The 17974-nt window shown below is 39.6% G+C and overlaps 1 protein-coding gene across 1 annotated transcript; it reads right to left on the bottom strand.

Annotated features, from left to right (window-relative positions):
* Window positions 1–3495: 3495 nt before the first annotated feature.
* Window positions 3496–10951, bottom strand: Kera (keratocan). The gene is made up of 3 exons (NM_001108087.1): window positions 10782–10951; window positions 8473–9369; window positions 3496–4400 (listed from the first exon to the last, which is right to left on the bottom strand). Exons 2-3 carry the CDS (start codon window positions 9359–9361, stop codon window positions 4234–4236), a joined length of 1056 nt encoding a protein of 351 aa, NP_001101557.1. The 5' UTR covers window positions 9362–9369; window positions 10782–10951; the 3' UTR covers window positions 3496–4233.
* Window positions 10952–17974: the final 7023 nt, after the last annotated feature.

Below are 17974 nucleotides of genomic sequence, written 5' to 3'. Positions count from 1 at the left end.
TTCTCTTTAAGCCCCTCTCTGGGTGTTGCCCCCACCCCAAACCCACTCCTCACTCATCAAGTCTCTACTGAACTTGGTTCATCCTCTCCCACTGAGACCAGACAAGTCAGTCTACTCTCCACTGAAGCCAGACAAAGCATTCTATGTAGAGGTTGGGATCCACAGGCAGGCAGGCAACAGGCACCCGGATAGTCCCTGCCTTAGTTGTTAGGGAACCCACATGAAAACCGAGCTACTCATCTGCTACATATTAGCAGTGGGCCTAGGTCTAGCTCATGCTTTCTCTTTGGTTGGCAATTGAGTCTATGGGAGACCACAAGGGTCCATGTTAGTTGACTTTGTTGGTCTTCCTGTGGAGACCCTTGTCTTTTAGGGTCCTTCAATCCTGCCAAGTCTTCCGTAAGACCCACTGAACTCCATCTAATGTTTGGGTGTGAGTCTCGGCATCTCTTTCCATTGACTGCTAGGCGGAGCTCTCAGAGGACTGTTATGCTGGTTTCCTGTTTGCAAGCATAAAGGACTATCATTAATAGGGTTAAAGATTGGCACTTGCCCATGGGATGGGTCTCAGGTTGGGGCAGTGATTGGTTGACTCTTCCCTCAGTCTCTGAGTGTCTACGGGCCGAGCGACTCTAGCTGAGACTCCTTCCAGTGGGAGATATCGATCCTGAATTGGCCACTTTCTGTAGCCAGGCAGGACTCCAAGTGGAGGGATAAGGACACCGACCCGTTGATGAAACCTTCAACCCAAAATATGTCCTGCGTCCAAAATGTGCAGAGGCAAAACTGATCTTTGAATGTTTCCCTCTGGGTAAATGTGTTGTCATGAACCTTGTTAACTGAGAGAAAAATGTTAACATCCTTCTCGATCCATGTTCCCTCTGTATTAGTCAACACCAAATCCTAACAATTTTGCCTCCAACTGTCCTCAAATCTGTAAGATGCTATTTCTAACATCACTGCCAGTCTTTTATATTCCAAATCATGTTTGCCTGTTTTAATTCAAATCAGTGTATAGGACTGAGATGCCAGCTGGTTTTCTGATATGTGATTTTAGATTTCCCTCCAAGTTATTATGCCTGTTGCCCATAAGGAACACATGTATACATCCAATAACAATAGTACTGAAAAATCACATAGCATTTACCATGCACCAGGGGCTTGTTGAGACTCTTCCAATGTTTACCCTCCCTTAACCCTCCTCATAATTGGGTATTATTACGTGTCCCTATTATCCAGGTGAAGAGAAACTGAAAAATGGAAAGTTTTGCCCAAAGAAAAATGAAAAATTTGAAATGTGAACTCAGAGATTTTAGCTTTATCCTTTATCTTCTTCGCCACTACAATGTGCTACCCCTCTTGAACATAACACTTCCCTTATTAAAATTCTTCTCCAATTCCAGAATTCTTCCAAGTCTTCAAATTGTACCTGAAATATTCTCCCCCACTCATGTTATTGAATACTTTCATTCTTAATGTATTTCCTTATTCTTTACTTCTTTAGAAAACTTTCTCATCAAATTAGTATTACTAATTATTTTATAGAATGCAAACATTTGTTAAACGGAAATAAAATTATTCATGTTTTTGATATTACACTAATCTGTGTGTCATACACTATAATACAAACTGAACAAAAACTTGATCTTACCTATGTAACGCAGTCTAACACATGGGTATCTTCACATATACCACATGCAAATGCACATGCACACATGTGCACACACAGACTACACATTAAATGCTTGAAACAAACTCAAAAAGATAATACAGGATGGAGGGCAGAAAGGGAGGAATTGGAATCAACAGGGGAGATTGAGGGTGGGGATAAGAAAAGAGGGATAAGAGTGAAAGGGAGGGAGGGGAGAAAGAAGCAGGGAAAGAAAGGAAAAAGTTTCAAATACCTGGCAGGAACATTTCACAAAAATTCTGCAGATTGTGAATGCTTTTATATTATCCCGTCTCTGTTTAAATAGGACTAACTACCTCAAGATGAATCACTGGACAGATCTGAATGTGTATGTATTCACTTATTGTCTGTGTTTGATGTATTTCCCATAGTGGGTAGCTGAAACTGTTGACAGAACTAAACTATAAGTATGCTTTGCTCTCTTATCACATGCATGCCTGGCCCTGAATTGAGTTCATAAGTTAACCCAAGGATGAGATTCACAGTAGTGACCAATGAAGAAGAATAATAATAAGAGCAGTCTATGGTAATAAGTTATTTAGTATTCCTTTCTCAAAATATCATACTGCATGCTTTCCTGTGGCAACAGCTAAAGATGATGGAATGTCTACATGATGGAATGAAACGAAGGATGCAAGCCTTGTGTCTCACACATTGAGTATTTGATCAGGAACATCACGATATTGTGACACAAGTCGCTTAAGTCAGATAACTTCTGAGTGACTGGGTAGGGTTTACACCATGGAGACACTGCAGAAAGGAAGATCTCTCATCCTGACTGGGGTGCAGCAGGACAGTGAGAGCATTCATGACCATTCTCAAAAAGATGTGTAACTTAAAACGTATGATGTCTTTAATTCTGGAATATTCCTTTTAGTAGTTTCAGACTTTTGTGAACACTTGTTATGGAAACTGCACAAAACTAGTTTGTGGGTAATGGGAGATTGTCATTGTAGAGATGCTGCCTTTGTGTAGAATGTAATTCCTTAAAAATTTCACCCATCTGGATCATTTTTTTCTTACTTTTGAATTTCCTAAAATATATTTTTAACATAATACGTCAAATATTTATAGATATTATATTTTCTCTGTGTATGGTTTTTCTAGGTCCAGTAATTGCTAATATCCAATATCTTATGACATAATTGTATATGACATAATTTTTACAATGTATGTGCCTTAAAAATAATACTTAGATTTTATTTTATGCCAATTAATTTAATTTCCTGACTTAGAAATATTTTATTTGGCCTCTCATTTTAAATAAATTGGAATATGAAAATAAATAGAGAATACTTTACATCATGTTTTCTTCAAGAGAATTCATGTAGGAAAGATGATAAGTTTTTGAAAGACTTTGAAGTATAGACATCTTTTTGAAGTATAGAACTCTTTTAGTGTGTCACAAGTGTATAAGATTTTTTTTCTATTGAAATATATTGGCATGTTAGGAAAATTGTTTGGAAAGCATATAGAGATCCATGTGTAAATCTTAATCTTTGTATCATATATTTGTTATTATAGTATGTAAAAAAATTCATAGAACTAGATTACAATATCAAAATATACCTTGCTGACAAATGAAGTGCTGAGTTTTTAAAAACTGATTGCAAGTCGATGTATTACATCATTTACTTAGAATATAATTGTTGTATGCTTCCTGAAAGAAAAGTATGATAGAACATATTTGTTTGAAATCATGCTAGCAAAATAATGGAGACCATAACACTCTCTTCTTATAACATGCTTCTGAATGAAAGTTGTGAATAGTGTCCTTCAAACAAACATCACACCTCAATTTTGTTAGAAAACATTCATTTTTTATTTAGAAAATCTCCAAAATCATAATCAAAATAAGAGCTGAATAGTTTGCAAACTGTGTTATAATGACTGGAAAATTTAGGGATTCAGTTACTGGAGATAGTGCATAATATCTAAGGAAACATACGTAAGAAAAGATAGCGAACCACCAGTTTCTTCTGAATTATCATTGAACTCTAAGGGACTCCAGCGTCTCCTGCTTTATCATTTTATTCCAATAACTAGATGTCTCTTTTTATGAACCTCTCTTTTTATGAACCATTTGACTAGTGGGTTCCTTATAACTATGAGACAGGAATATTTCATATATTTCATATTCTTCAGAGCTTTCTCCTGCTGCTCCATTGTGTGTGGTGCTTATAGAGAGTAGACACTATGAGCACACCAAATTTAGGAAATTTGGTCACATACAAGCAAATTATTTTGAATGTGTGACAATGAAAAAAATGGGTATTAGTAGCTGCAAGGAGACAAAAATAGCTTTGAGTTGAGGAACTTTCTCAACTCTGTGTCTGTTTTGTTAATCAGAGGAAAGCAAACTAATGCAAGTGGTCCCTGTATGTCACTGATGAGCATCCTTGATCATAAACAAGCAGCACATATGAAAACGGTGGTTAAGAACAACTGCAAGTGTGGTTTATGACCTAGACCTAGAAGTAACAATCAAATCTCATACCACACACATCTACTCTTAAACCATTGTGGGTTCTCTGAAGCTGCTTTTATATGATGAAAGCCTGAAGAAGTTTGAAGCATGCCACTAAATCCATCGGGATTGGTGGCTTGATTTCATTCCCATCCAGACGCAGGTAACTCAGTTGAGGTCCGTGAAGGAAGGCATCCTGTCCTGCGCGCAGTGTGCTGGGACATATTACCGACATGTTCACATCTATGGAGGCAGAGATGGCATGGATGATTACATTGAAACAGCAGAGAGTCTGGAGGTCTAGACTAACAAGGCACTACAGTGGTCCTAAGGGGCCAGGTGACATCATGTAATGGAAACCTTAGAGATACAAACCATTGTCACATAGGTTAGTATGCTTCTCTCTTTCCTGAAAGAATCCTGAAAGGGTGTTGGGGTAACAGCTGCCGTCTCCTAGTGCTGTACTCTGCTATATTTTAGTGTGGAACTTACATAGGTAATATTGTTGCAAACTGTAATGGAGTTAAGGTAAATGAGGTAGGTCAGTTATATTCTAAGTTTACAGGTGAGATGGACTTTGTCTCAATTGCCTTACGGTACAAAATGAGAAATGTATTCAGATGGTTAAAGGCAGAGGTAGCGGATCTGGCCCAAAGGAGATGGATTAATGTTTGAAAGAGTCTTACAAAGGGTGTGTGCTTTAATCATACCTTAAAATCTTCAAAATAGTATATGGTAAATGTTCATAAATGCTTCTAATATAATTCTCCATATAATACTTACAGCATGAATCTTCGCACATAAGAATATTTTGGTGGAGGGAAGGCATTTGCCAATAGTTGAATTACAAAGGACTGAGACCAAGAAATATCCCATAAACCTAGTATTTATGAGAGAACAACCTGCCTTAGAGTAGTGCTCACAGTGCCAAATGCCACATCAAGACTTCTCCAGAGTGAAGGGCCTTTAAACCAGACCTCTGAACTACAAACTTTGGAGAACATTGGAGGAGATGATCTCAAACCTCAGTCCACGTGTTCTGTTTTTTCACCAAAGGCTTTGAGCAAGAGTTCCTTTTCAACTAGTCTCCTCTAACGTGGGAAAGATTCTTACCTGTGACCCTATGGGTGCAAGAAAACTCACATAATAATGTTTAATGATTTTCTACTTGGATCATGGCTATGTTGTCCAAACCATGTGTTGCCTTGTAAGTTAACTCAATGTAAATAATGGCTTACATGTGAATCAGTGTTGTGATTATCACACTGTCACATATATTTCCACTTCCTCCACACAGACTTAGATCAAGAAATATGAGTACTCTTCTTACCCAAGTATTATAGAAAAAGCAGACCCAGATTAGGCCTTTTTTCTTACTTGGATCCTTGCCCACCAGGGATACTGTGCTTTATCTAGTGCCTTGATTAACATTCTTGTCCCTCTTCCCCCTTATAGCCAGCAGATACAAATAACTGGAATGTAAGAAACCAGAGTTCTGAATTTAATCATTTTCCATGTAGGATTTTCCACAGAGAATGGGGAGAATTGACTTGTTGAAGTATATACATATTTTACATAAAACCTCAAGTCCTTTATCCTGTTCAGAAGAAGACCCTGTTTTTCCAAAAATCGCAAAAATAAAGTTCATTGGAAAATCCAATGGGCTCTTGATATAAAAGTTTTGTTTCTGGAAAACATATGTTTTTAACAATTAGATTATGTGGCAAGAAGAATTAGGTACACTAACAATTATTATAAAACCATGTGATTCATGAAGTTATGGTCCAGTTTTTCTAAGATGTGCAGCTTGGTTTTCATATGGATCCTAAACAACTAGCGCGGGTATTATCTCTAACGTCGTTGCCTGTCTGTGGAATCAGCTCCCTAACTCAGTTGTCTTCTGGCCTCAGTGGGGGAAGAAGGGCCTAGCCCTGCAGAGACTTGATGTTCCAGCAATGGGGTAAAAACTGAAGGGGAAGGGGGTTTCCACCCTGTCAGAGGAGAAGCAGAGGGAGGATGGGAGGAGGAACTATGGGAGGGGTATTGACCAGGATTGGGTACAGTGATTGAAATATAAAGTGAAGAAAAAATAGTTAATGTACAAAAAAGAAAAACAAAGAGAAAGAAAGAAAGAAAGAAAGAAAGAAAGAAAGAAAGAAAGAAAGGAAGGAAGAAAGGAAGAGGGAGAGGAAGAGAGAAGGAGGGGGAAAGAAAAGTAAAAGAAAAATGAAACAAAAAAGGAAATTCTTGCTCTGTATTTATTTCTTTAACAAATAACACTAAGATTCCTGTGTTAAATGAGGGGGCAAGACTTCATTTTATTTAAGGTAAGAAGCTGACTCTGCCTCTCTTCTTGGACCTGCAGTTACTCTGTGACTCTTTGAAACCTGACCTCCAGTTCCCTCTCTGCACTTCCCAACAATGTCACACAGGCTCTTGGAAGGTTTTGCATTTCTCTAACCATGGACAAGAAACAATAGTACTATTACGAGTCTGAAATTTTAGGCCCCATTTCAGATCCATGGGTCATAAATACCTGGGTTGGGGGAACCACTACAACCTTTTTCAATATCAGTTGATTGTGAAATATGCTGATATATAAGAATTATTAGAATATGGACTGTATGAACACAGTCTTTAAAAATGCTTTACAAAAAAATGCTTTGCAAACCTTCAGTGGAGGAGGACACAGTGCTTTGCTTCCCCATCTTGCTGATACCTCACTCCTGAACACTGGGTCTCAAGTTCCCAGTGTGTAAGACTCACATGCAATTATCTATGTAGAGACACTTGAAGTCAACTCTTTATTCCAGATGTCTGTGGGATTTGTTAAAGATAGAGTGTACCTGCAGAAGCATAGACCTCTTCAGGAAAGCTCACACACTCTGGGCCCTCCTTCTTCGTGATGTTTGACTCAGCTAAGACTGCTCATCTAACAAGCTTTCTAAGTTGCATCTTTTCCTTCTCACTGGTGAATTTTTTCACCATAGGGAGGAAAATAACCACTGTGGTGGTGGCATGTCATTTAGTTCCAGGATTTTAGGCTCGAATCCATGGCATCAATAATGTAAACAAAAATCGATGATACCCACGCAGTTCCTGGGGGAAAGGTGGTCTAATCCTGTAATGACAGGCTTATTTGATCATATGCTCAGTGAAACTTTAGTAAGAGATAACTAGGAGGCATAACCCTGTGGCATTTTCCTGATTTACTTTCTATAAAGCATTTCCATCAACTCTTGTTTCAAGATTGCATTTTAACAAACTTTCCAAAAGGAATTGCCTTGTGATTATCCTTCCAAAAGGCTTATGCTGAAGAACGTACAGAAGGCACCAACAAACGGAAGATGTATTCTATATTCTAGGCTATATACTAGCAACACTGTGCATGGAACATAGGACTGTTCGATTCTACCCACAGAGACAGCTTGTCCTGACTATGAACTGGTGAAGTTCATCTCAAATGTTTCCAAGAAGGTACTTTGTGCAGCCAGTTCATCTCTCAATAATAGCTTTGATTCGAAAGATTTCAACATGCTCCACTCTCTACTCCATGTCTGAGGATGTTTTCAAGAAGCAGTAACATTTTCCTTGCTGAGGATGTACCACTGATTGACAGTTCCCTCACTGGGTTCCATTTCAAGTGAGCACAACCATGAGCTGTGATAACAGTTCTCTATGTGTGATTCCCAGAACCTCAGGATCAGTCCCTGAGAAGCTGCTGAAAATGAGAGGTCCATGTCCTATCTCAAAACTTGTGACTCAGAAACTCAGGGGTGCAGACCATAATGTGCACTCTATCTGGGGCTATTTGATTGGTGATGATAATTATGGAAATGCAGGCATCAACTCTTCTATAATCCCTTAAATCCTGTTCTACATATTACTTCTGAGCTTGTTGATGCCTTCTGTACTTTCCTCAATACATTTTTCCCCTCAAAGTGCCAGGCATGTTGGCACAAGCCTCTTGCATTCACCCTGAAAGATATATTGAGACATAATGATATTTACCCATAGAGATATCAGAATCCCAGAGGGGAAACAAATAGGACGGTGTACTTTCTACCCTACATACAAGCCTTGTGTAGATTACTATGACTCAGTTCTTGATCTCAAACTTGAAGGTTTGGGCATCTTGATATTTTTCATAACTGTAGAAACAAAGTTGTGTAATGAAAACTGAAAATAATCTGTCAGTTATATCAACCCACTAGTCATTGGTATGGGACAACACAAGCTTCTATTCCTACAAGGGGCAGAGACTAGACACGGTGATCGATATTTTGGTCACTGGTAGATTTTCATGGCTACTTACTTTTAATTTTGTTGTGATCCAGGTGTAGATGCTGTAGGTTAGCATTGATTCGGGGAAAGTTTGTGAGCTGGTTGTGAGACAGTTGGAGGTCTAGAATGGAGGACACATCAAAACCCCTCGACGGGAGACCTGCATCTGATAGCTTGTTGTGGTTGAGCCTCAGGAAGGCCACTTTAGGAATCACGTTGAAATAATTCTCAGGTATCCCTTCAATGGAGTTGTTGTCCAGAAAAAGTTGCATGGTGTTGGCTGGTAATCTTGGGGGCATGTTCCTTAGGGCATTCTTGGCCATATTTAGCTGCATGAGATTCTTAAGCCCCTTGAAGGTATCTCTTTGAAAGGCATTGTCTAACAGTTTGTTATGTTGCAGATCAAGAAGTGTCAGGTTTTCCAGATTACTGAAGGTCCCCTGAGGGATGCTGGATACTTTGTTTCTGGCTAATTGCAATTGTTCCAAACTTCTTGGCAGTGGGGAAGGTACCTCCTCTAGCTCATTGTCTTCTAGAAACAGGAAAAGAAGCTTCTTTAGCTGACTTAGGGCCCCCTTCTCAATCCCGTAGTTGGTTATTTTGTTCTTGTTTAAATTGATCCATCTCAGCTGGGTGGCATTCTCAAATGGCTTCTCTGGTATTGTTTCAATCAGGTTGTTTTCCAGGTACAGGTACCGGATCCTTGAAGGGATAGCAGGGATTTCTGTGAGACCTCTGTTCTCACAGTATAAGGCAGTAGGGAAACTCGGTGGACAGAAGCATTCTCTGGGACAGTAGAAGTCATCATGGACATCCCACTCCTCTGGGTCCTGTACTTCATAGGCCTGCCTCACACTCTGTGTCCACACAGTGTCTACTATGAGTAACACCCAGAGTATCAAACAGGTTGGGGTTGCCATTGCAGTGCCTGTGGAGAAAGCAACACTCACGTGACTAATAGTGCACTGACCTTTAGACAAAGGCATGCATCAAATCGGTAATCATTGCTTAGTTACAGGAGAGCTGAGAGTATCAACTTCGCATCCATGCATAGCAACGGAGTCACGTTTATTGAGTCCTCATCATAGGAAAAGCACTTTACAGACATTGAAAGAAATCCACAGTCACTGAGCACTCTGGGTTGAACTGAGTCATAGCGAAAGCTGAGAAATGGAAAGCAACGTTCACAAACTTTAAGTGCTTTTCCATTTCAAGTTATTAATTCAAGAAACTTCACTGAGACCAGTAGTGAGTATAAAAGAACAAAATGTGATCTAATAAACTAAGTGGCAACTCCGTGCCGTTCCTCGGAGATGGGCATCTGCATGTGCTTTTATTTTACTCTTAAATGAGCCAACATCTGGAGGATATTTTCCAGGTTTTTTGTCCCTTGGACTAAAGAAATGTAGACATCAAAGAACAATTTAGAAGGTTATGGTGAAAGAAGGGTTTAGGATCTGAAGAAAAGTTTGTGACTCATCTCTGGTTCTGAATTTTTCAGGTAAGTTTTTCTTTTGAGAGAGAGTTGTATAACTTTAAGTACAGTATCAGAATCGAGATGTGCAGCCAAGAAATGGAATTATGAATTCTCTCATATAACCTTTACCTCCTAGTTAATTCTTAAAATTTCCTTCATATAGACTATTTCTATTTTGTACAAATGCGTATATATGCTCATGCCTGTATATGACAGAAATTTTATGTATAGCTAACATATCATTTATGTAATTTGGTATATATTTATTCAAATATTACATAATTAATCAGAATAAAAGAATACAAATATTTAGAACATAGGTCAGAAATTCCCCTTTATTTATATGTCCAATATAGATGGTAACAAAGACTAGGTTAATATATTCTGGTGTAGGATGCTTTTAAGAGAGAGACTTTCCCCATTGAATAGCACCAGATATAACAGCCACAAAGAACTGTCAGAGAAAAACATATGTATAATAAAAATGTTAAGCACACTCTTATAACATATATGTTACAAATACATATATCAAAATTTCAGTTACCTCAATGTGCATTTAGCTACACCAACTGATAATAAGCAGAAATACATTTCAATGTTTCCTAGGGCCATGAAGATAAAACCACTCATTAATGTTGGTCTTTCATTCCTCCCATTAAAGTTCAGATCTGCTTCTGCAAGCTGTCAGAATCCCTCTGACTGCAGAACGCTTCTCTGGAGTACTTCCAACAAAGACAAGTTAATATTTTTTCAAAGTAGAGTAATGCATTTTTCCATTGATTACTGAAATTGTAACCTTGAATCTTTTGAATCAGAACTCTTAATTCCAAACCAAAAGTTGTAAAAAGTACAAAACGGTTTACCTTGCTTTCCAGGAATATATCGTTGAGTCCTGTGGCTGGTCTTAAGTTAGCTAAAATAAGTTGATGGGGGATAAAAGAAAAAATGTTTTGACTGTATGCTATTGAATCTCCAATCTGAAAAAAAAATGAAACGTATGGTGACTGGTCACCATGAAGACGTTTTGATGTATTGTTTCCACTCTGACAGGCTTCAGGATAGCTTACCTCAGCCCTCTTGGATCTTCTCCTTCCTTTCCTATTGGTCACTGCAACTCACAGTAATGGATTGACCCAATCTTTGCTGATGGATTTTTAAAGTCCTTTGTAAGATGTGTGCACGGTTGGCTCCAATTTCAACCCATCCAACAATTGCAGTACCTTGTTACCTATGAAGCTCAGCAAAGAAAATTTTTCTTTGCAGTCCAAAACTGGTTTTCAATAATCAAGGAAAGTCTTCCTCTTAGTTCACAATTCCAGGGATGTTAAAAGGTACTGATGTACACATCTGATCCACCAGCCAGCAACTGAGGAGAACTTTAGTTGTAACAAAAACAAAAGAAAATTTTCAAGCGTGTTTTTTTCCCCTCTAGATGATCTTTTAAAACAATTAAACTCAAAAGTAAAGGCCAATATATTCTGTTCTGGTGGACATATTTTATTCATCTCTGATATGAAACAGATGCTGGAATGTTTTATGAAGGAAAACATACATTTGCAAAAAATTAAAATTCTCCCTGAGTAGCTGTAGCTGAGTAATTAAGTATTGAATTTGTTAGTCACCTTTGTTTCACAGACTCGATTTTGTATCTATATTCCACACTCCTTAATAATAAGTTTAAGTAACTATTAAAACAGGAGGTTTTTTACTCATATTTTTGCACCTGTTTTACATTCAGTGACTTACAGGGCATTCTGGTACATTGACTTCATTTATTTAACATATGTCTAAGCTCTTCTATCCATCACATTCAAGGTCAAAAAGGGGTAATTCTGGTGAGGTGGGACGCCAACAGAACTCTGTCTTGTGTCAGGCTGCATTATGTTGACTGTAGTCAGTTTGTTTGAGAAATGCATGCTACCGGGTGGTAAAGGCTTATGAATATCCCCCGGCAGCACTGTTCACATGGGATGTACCAAAGATAGAGGGCCCTGCTGAGGAAGGACCTTTCTGAGCCACATCTTCCCATATTCCAGGACGTATGCAGGTCAATTAGAACTCAGGTGTATCATCTACACAATGGACTACTTAACAGACTTAGATTAAAAAAATAAGTAAACATAGATACCAGTCTTCCTTTGGAATTGGTGCTATACATCTAGCTAGAAAAGGCATGCATGATCATGGCTACAGATTAAATAAGACATGATTCATCCATATCTTTTTGTATTCCTACAGGTACTCTCAGGATGTAATTTTAATAATAAGTTAGTTTTTTTGGTTTTTGTCATTTTTTTTAACTTTTTCATACCAACTCTCTCTTTTCTCTACATGTTTGGTTTTTATTTATTTGCTTGTTTTTCTGTTTTCCCTGTTTCTTTTTGTTCTTCTTCTAAACTCCTGGGATGTAAGTGAAATGGGATGTTTGAATCTACACAGTCCTGAATTTCTTTGGGAATAAATTGACAAGTCATTTCTAATCTTATCCAAATATTTCTATGTGTTCGGTAGGAAAATCAGTATATTCCACTGACTTCCCCAGTCTGTTTCCACTCACCATTCCACTTATGATCTGCTCACCAAAATGTGCTTTCTAATTCTGTCATCTCTTCACTTTGTCCTCACAACCTAAGTCCTGATCTCCACATGCACCAATTCACTGAAATCTTCCTGAGCCACTTACATGACCTGGGATAGTACCAAACTGGCTAGATCATTCAATATTCCTCTAATTGTATGTCACTGTCTCCAAGCTATTTTTGCCCTTTCATTAAATTCCCTTTTGCTGCATCTTGGGACTCTGTTCCTTCTTTTTTTTTTCTTTAAAAAAAAGAATTATTTATTCTATGTATACGAGTACACAGTAACTGTCTTCAGACACACCAGAAGAGGGCATCGGATCCCATTACAGATGGTTGTGAGCCACCATGTGGTTGCTGGGATTTGAACTCAGAACCTCAGGAAGAGTAGTCAATGCTCTTAACTGCTGGGCTATCTCTCTAGACACTGTTCCCTCTTTTTATCGCTATGTATAATGCTGGATGTGCTGTTAAACATTTAAAGGTTCTGAGTTGCTGCCTGCTATCCTGGGGCATTTCCCGATATATACACAATTCCTATATAATTCCACCTCCCTTTCTGTTATAATGTTTCTTGAACAAGTTGTCTCCAAAGTAGCCATGGTACAAAACTAGCTCTCCAACCTGTGTTTGTCTACCTGCTAGATAGAAATGATTACTGTGGATAATAATTTCTCTTCTGCTTAGTCTTGTGATCTGTAAATTGAGGCTAATAGAATGCTCAATTTATAATAGTAAAACTGCCTATCTGATAGAGTTGCAATGACACATAAATAAGTCAACATTTTAAAATTATACATGGATAGATTGATAAAATTAGACCTACTGGATTTAACTGCTCTGATATCCCAGTGGATAGACAAATCTTTCTACTTCAGTAGTTTTGTTACTGTTGCGAACAGAATAATTTGGCCAGTCACAACCATCATGATCTGTATGACATACAAAGCTATCACAGCACTTCGTCTTTGTGATGATTATAGGTATTTCCTTTCTAACTTGCATGGGGATGTTGTGTCTAAATTAAAGTGTCATTCAATTGAATCTTATAAAATGGACATTTATTTGCAATTGGCTTCAACATCATGGGTGTGGATGGTCTTCACTGTGATGGATTATTTAAATTTTCATTGAGCCTACTAAATGCTGATTAGGAGAAAAATAAAATGCACCCTCTGTTGAAATACTGCTGTTCTACATGTCTTTACGGGTAATGCAACCCTGCATCCTGGTCCCGTGGGATTAGTGTACTCTTGGGATTCCCCTTGTTCTTCCCATGCTCTGTGATTCATCTTCAAGGCTATTGCCTGGTTACTTCCACCATCTATTTATGGCCCCGCCCCTTTTTAAAGTAAATTCCTGTTACCCTAAATAGGTTATCTTTTTGCTTTTTTTTTTTTTTTTGGTTCTTTGAGCATTTCACATCATGAACCAACACTTCACTCATCTCCTAGAAACTCATGAACACCATTCACCCTTGTAAGCTCCTCCTCATCAGAAAAAGAAATTACCTTGCGCATGCCATAGTATGTCCCACAGTATACCCTTTGGTCCACTTCTTTGGTTGCAAATATACATTGCAATGAGTCATTGGTCTGGTACAAGGCCTTAGGCTTCTGTTGCTCTGTCAATACACAATCCTCAGTGGTACTCTTCTTGGATATCCTATTGTTGAGCGGTGTCAAAGCATTCCAGTAGTTTTGTATCCATAGAACCAGCCTCTTAATGGAGTCCATCGGTAGGGAAGATGTTATGATGGGCCAATTCAAAGCTCTGGATCTGGGTCTGAACAGTATCTGAGCTGGCCAGGCTGCCTGCTCTCCCACACCCACACCATGAGGGTAAGACCTGCTGCTCTGTCCTGGCTGGCCCATCCAATGCCACTGCTAACAAAGGGCAGAGCCAGCTCTCCTACTCGCATGCCCTCAGGGCTGGCTCATCCATACCCACGCCACCAGGGCCTACTGTGCTGCCCAGGTGAGGTGCAGGGCCTATTCTCCCAAGTGTTGCAGCAGGCAAGGGACATAGCCAGTTCTACTCTCTTGACCCCAGAACCAGCTATTCCAAATGCCATAGGTGGTGAGGGACAAGAGAGAAGAGAAAGAGGGCATCTTTCCCTTGTTCACACTGCTGCAAAGCAGACAAGAGTCAGGATTGACTAACCTTCACTAACTCCCTCTGGGCCAGCCCACCTGCAATCCTCCCATCCGGGGCCAGCTCTCCAACCTGACACAGGTGGGAACAGGCAAGGGTTCAGGAGAGCATCTCTCCTTCACCAATGTACAGCAGATGAGTGGCGGGGTCAGCTCTCTCATGCTCACACTTACGGGGCCACCTAACTCATTCCCCTGTCACCAGGGTTAGCTCTACTGTGCCGCACAGGCAAAGTACAGGGCTTGCTCTCCCAGGTGCTGCAGCAGGTAAATGGCAGAGCCAGCTCTCCTGTGCTCATAACCCCAACAGGGCCAGCTCTCCAACCCCTGGCAGGTGGCAAGGGAAAAAAGGAGGAGAGGGGATCTCTCCCTCCAAGATGCCACTCACAGAAGTCAGGAAGCAGGATAGGGCTTGATCTCGTACCCTCATGCTCTCCTAGCAGGCTTACCTGCAACCCTCAGATCCAGAGCCAGCTAGATATGGCTCCTAGAGGCATGGGAACAGGTGAGCTGACCCTGACCCTGTCCCTAGTCAGCTGCAGGACTCTGGAGAGTGGCCCACACATTCCCCAGAAAGCCAGTGTTGCTGGCTGGCCCTAGTTGCAGGAGCTGAGAGGAAGATGCTTGAAGGAAAGACATCATTCTCCCACCTCACTACCTGAGGCAGGTGGGGAGACCTGGCCCTGTGGTCCTGAGAACAGGAGAACGACCCCTGTCCCTCACCAACTATAGCACTTGGGTGGGAGGAAAGCAGGCACTACACTTCAGCTTTGCTGTTCACTAGACTGGAAACTAGTGGTCCAGGGTGTGAACAAGAGAGAGCTGCCCTCGCCACTTGTCTGAAGTGAGGGGACATGGGTGAGGGAGAGATACTCATCTACCTCATGCCTGGCCACCTAAGACAGGCAGGAGCGCTGACCATAAAGTCATCAGAGTGGGAGAATTGGTCCTGCCCCTCACCTACTGTGGCACTCAGAAGAACAGACCTACATGTTTTTCATGTCTTATTTTCTCTGAAGAAATTAAATGCTTAAAAAATGTATTGACTCAACCTACCTACTTTTCTGACATTTTGAATGCACAGAATTCTAATTTGAAGTACCATTTTTGTGAGGTTTTGAAGATGTTCAAAGAAGCATCACCTTGAATTTCCAATAGATTGCATAATAAAATATGAAGAACATATTTTTTCTTTCATCAAAATTTTTTGCCTGAAAAATTTTAGAATTGTCTTATCTTTAATGTATTAGTTACTCAAGAGAGTTTTTGAAGTTGGAGGTTCATACTTATGCAGACTAAATAGTGTCTTCCCTAGTAATTTTTTCTGAAAGCCTCAGAAAGCAAACCTCCTGGTTAAAATATCTAGTTCCTTATCATATATTTTTAATTCCTGTTTTAAGAATTTTTATGCTGTGTTCCATGGATATCCTTGGGAGGCCTGCTCTTTTCTGGAAAGGAATGTAGAAGGGGTGGTTCTGTGGAGAGAGTAGGAGTGATGGTTTGTATACGCTTGGCCCTGGAAGTGACACTATTTGGAGGTGTGGCCTTGTTGGAATGGGTGTTGCCTTGTTGAAGTAGTTGGTGGGTGTGTGCTTTAAAACCCTCATCCCTGCTGCTTGGAAGCGAGTCCTCTGCTAGCAGCCTTCAGATAAAGATGTAGAACTCTTAGCTCCTCTTACGCCATGCCTGCCTGGATGTCGCCATGCTCTCACCTTAATGATAATGGACTGAACCTCTGCACCTGTAAGCCGGCCCCAATTAAATGTCATCTGCTTGCCTTGCCATGACTTGCCTTGGTCATGGTGTCTCTTCACAGCAGTAAAGCCCTAACTAACACAGGAGGTGGGGCAGACTAGGAAGATTGGAGGGAGGGGAAACTGCAGTTAGAATATAATACACGAGAAAATAATAAACTGGGAACTAAAAATTATTTTTCTTTTTTAAATATTTATTTTAAAATACTTTCAAACATATATTTTGATATTTGTTCCCTTCTCCTAACCCCTCTCTGCCCCCCTTTATACCTCCTTACCCATGTGACATCATATTATCTCCCCTGCCTTCTTTCAGAAACAGAAAGCAAACAAGTTGAAAACCTAAAATCAAAATAAATGGAAATAAAAAAATCAACATGTCAAAAGTCTCAATACAGAACGAAAAGTGCACACAAAAACATTGAATAGTGTTAGCCAACTATGGCTGGGCCTGGGATCTGCCCTGCAGTATGGTTGCCTAAGCAGCAACACTCCAATAGAGAAAATGCATAGTTTTCCCAGCATTTGGAATCGAAATTAGCTTCCTTTTTTAGGAGTGCTATTTTGCGTGACCTCCCTTTTCAGTGTTGGTATTCCGTCCTTTTAGATACTTTGCATGTCCTTTGTATACTGATACAGTATCTATGAGTTCATATGTGTATTAATCTGTTGTGTCTAGAAAAACTTTATTGTATTTTCTAGATTTCATTAACTTTTTTTTTTTTGGTTCTTTTTTTCGGAGCTGGGGACCGAACCCAGGGCCTTGCGCTTCCTAGGTAAGCGCTCTACCACTGAGCTAAATCCCCAGCCCCTCATTAACTTTTATATCCTAACTTTTGTGTTGTAGATAGCATGTTTACTGTTAGAAGCTGTCCAATCATGATCCTTTCCATAATTTTTCATTTTCATGTAGCTGATGTCTTCTTTCATTCTTCACATGGTTCATGGTTCTCTTTTATTTGCTTGTTTATTTATTATTTAATCAATATATATGAGTACACCGTAGCTGTCTTCAGACACACCAGAAGAGAGCAACCAACCCCATGGCAGACGGTGGTGAGCCATCTGTAGTTTCTATAGTTTCATGTGGTTGCTGGGAATTGAACTCGGGACTTCTGGAAGAGCAGCCAGTGACCTTAAGTGCTGAGACACTTCTCTAGCTCCAACACGTTTCTTTTTAGAATATGTTTTTGCAGCTTTGGATTCTACATTTCTATAAATATAAATCTTCACTATAATTACAAATTTAAAAGCATAGTTCAGTGGTTTTTTTTGTTTGCAGACATGAGGTGATGCTGACTCTCAATTGGATTCAAATGCTGTAGCGACCCTGTCATTTCTAAGCTGCTAACTTGGCATTTATTACTCAAATGGTCCCTGTTGCTCCAGGACTCAACTGAGGCTTTCATTACTGGATTTCAAAAAAAAAAAACAAAAACAAATAAATGTAGCTTCGTAAATTCCTTGATATGTGACCAGAATCACTTGCTCTGGTTTCTCCAATCCTCTCTACTTTTACAAAAGTGACAATTTACACCAGAACTCCTGAAGATTATCGGGAATGAGGCAG

This window comes from Rattus norvegicus, chromosome 7, assembly GCF_036323735.1.
Source record: "Rattus norvegicus strain BN/NHsdMcwi chromosome 7, GRCr8, whole genome shotgun sequence".
Lineage (NCBI taxonomy): Eukaryota > Metazoa > Chordata > Mammalia > Rodentia > Muridae > Rattus > Rattus norvegicus.
This window is presented reverse-complemented; position numbering and strand designations above follow the sequence as displayed.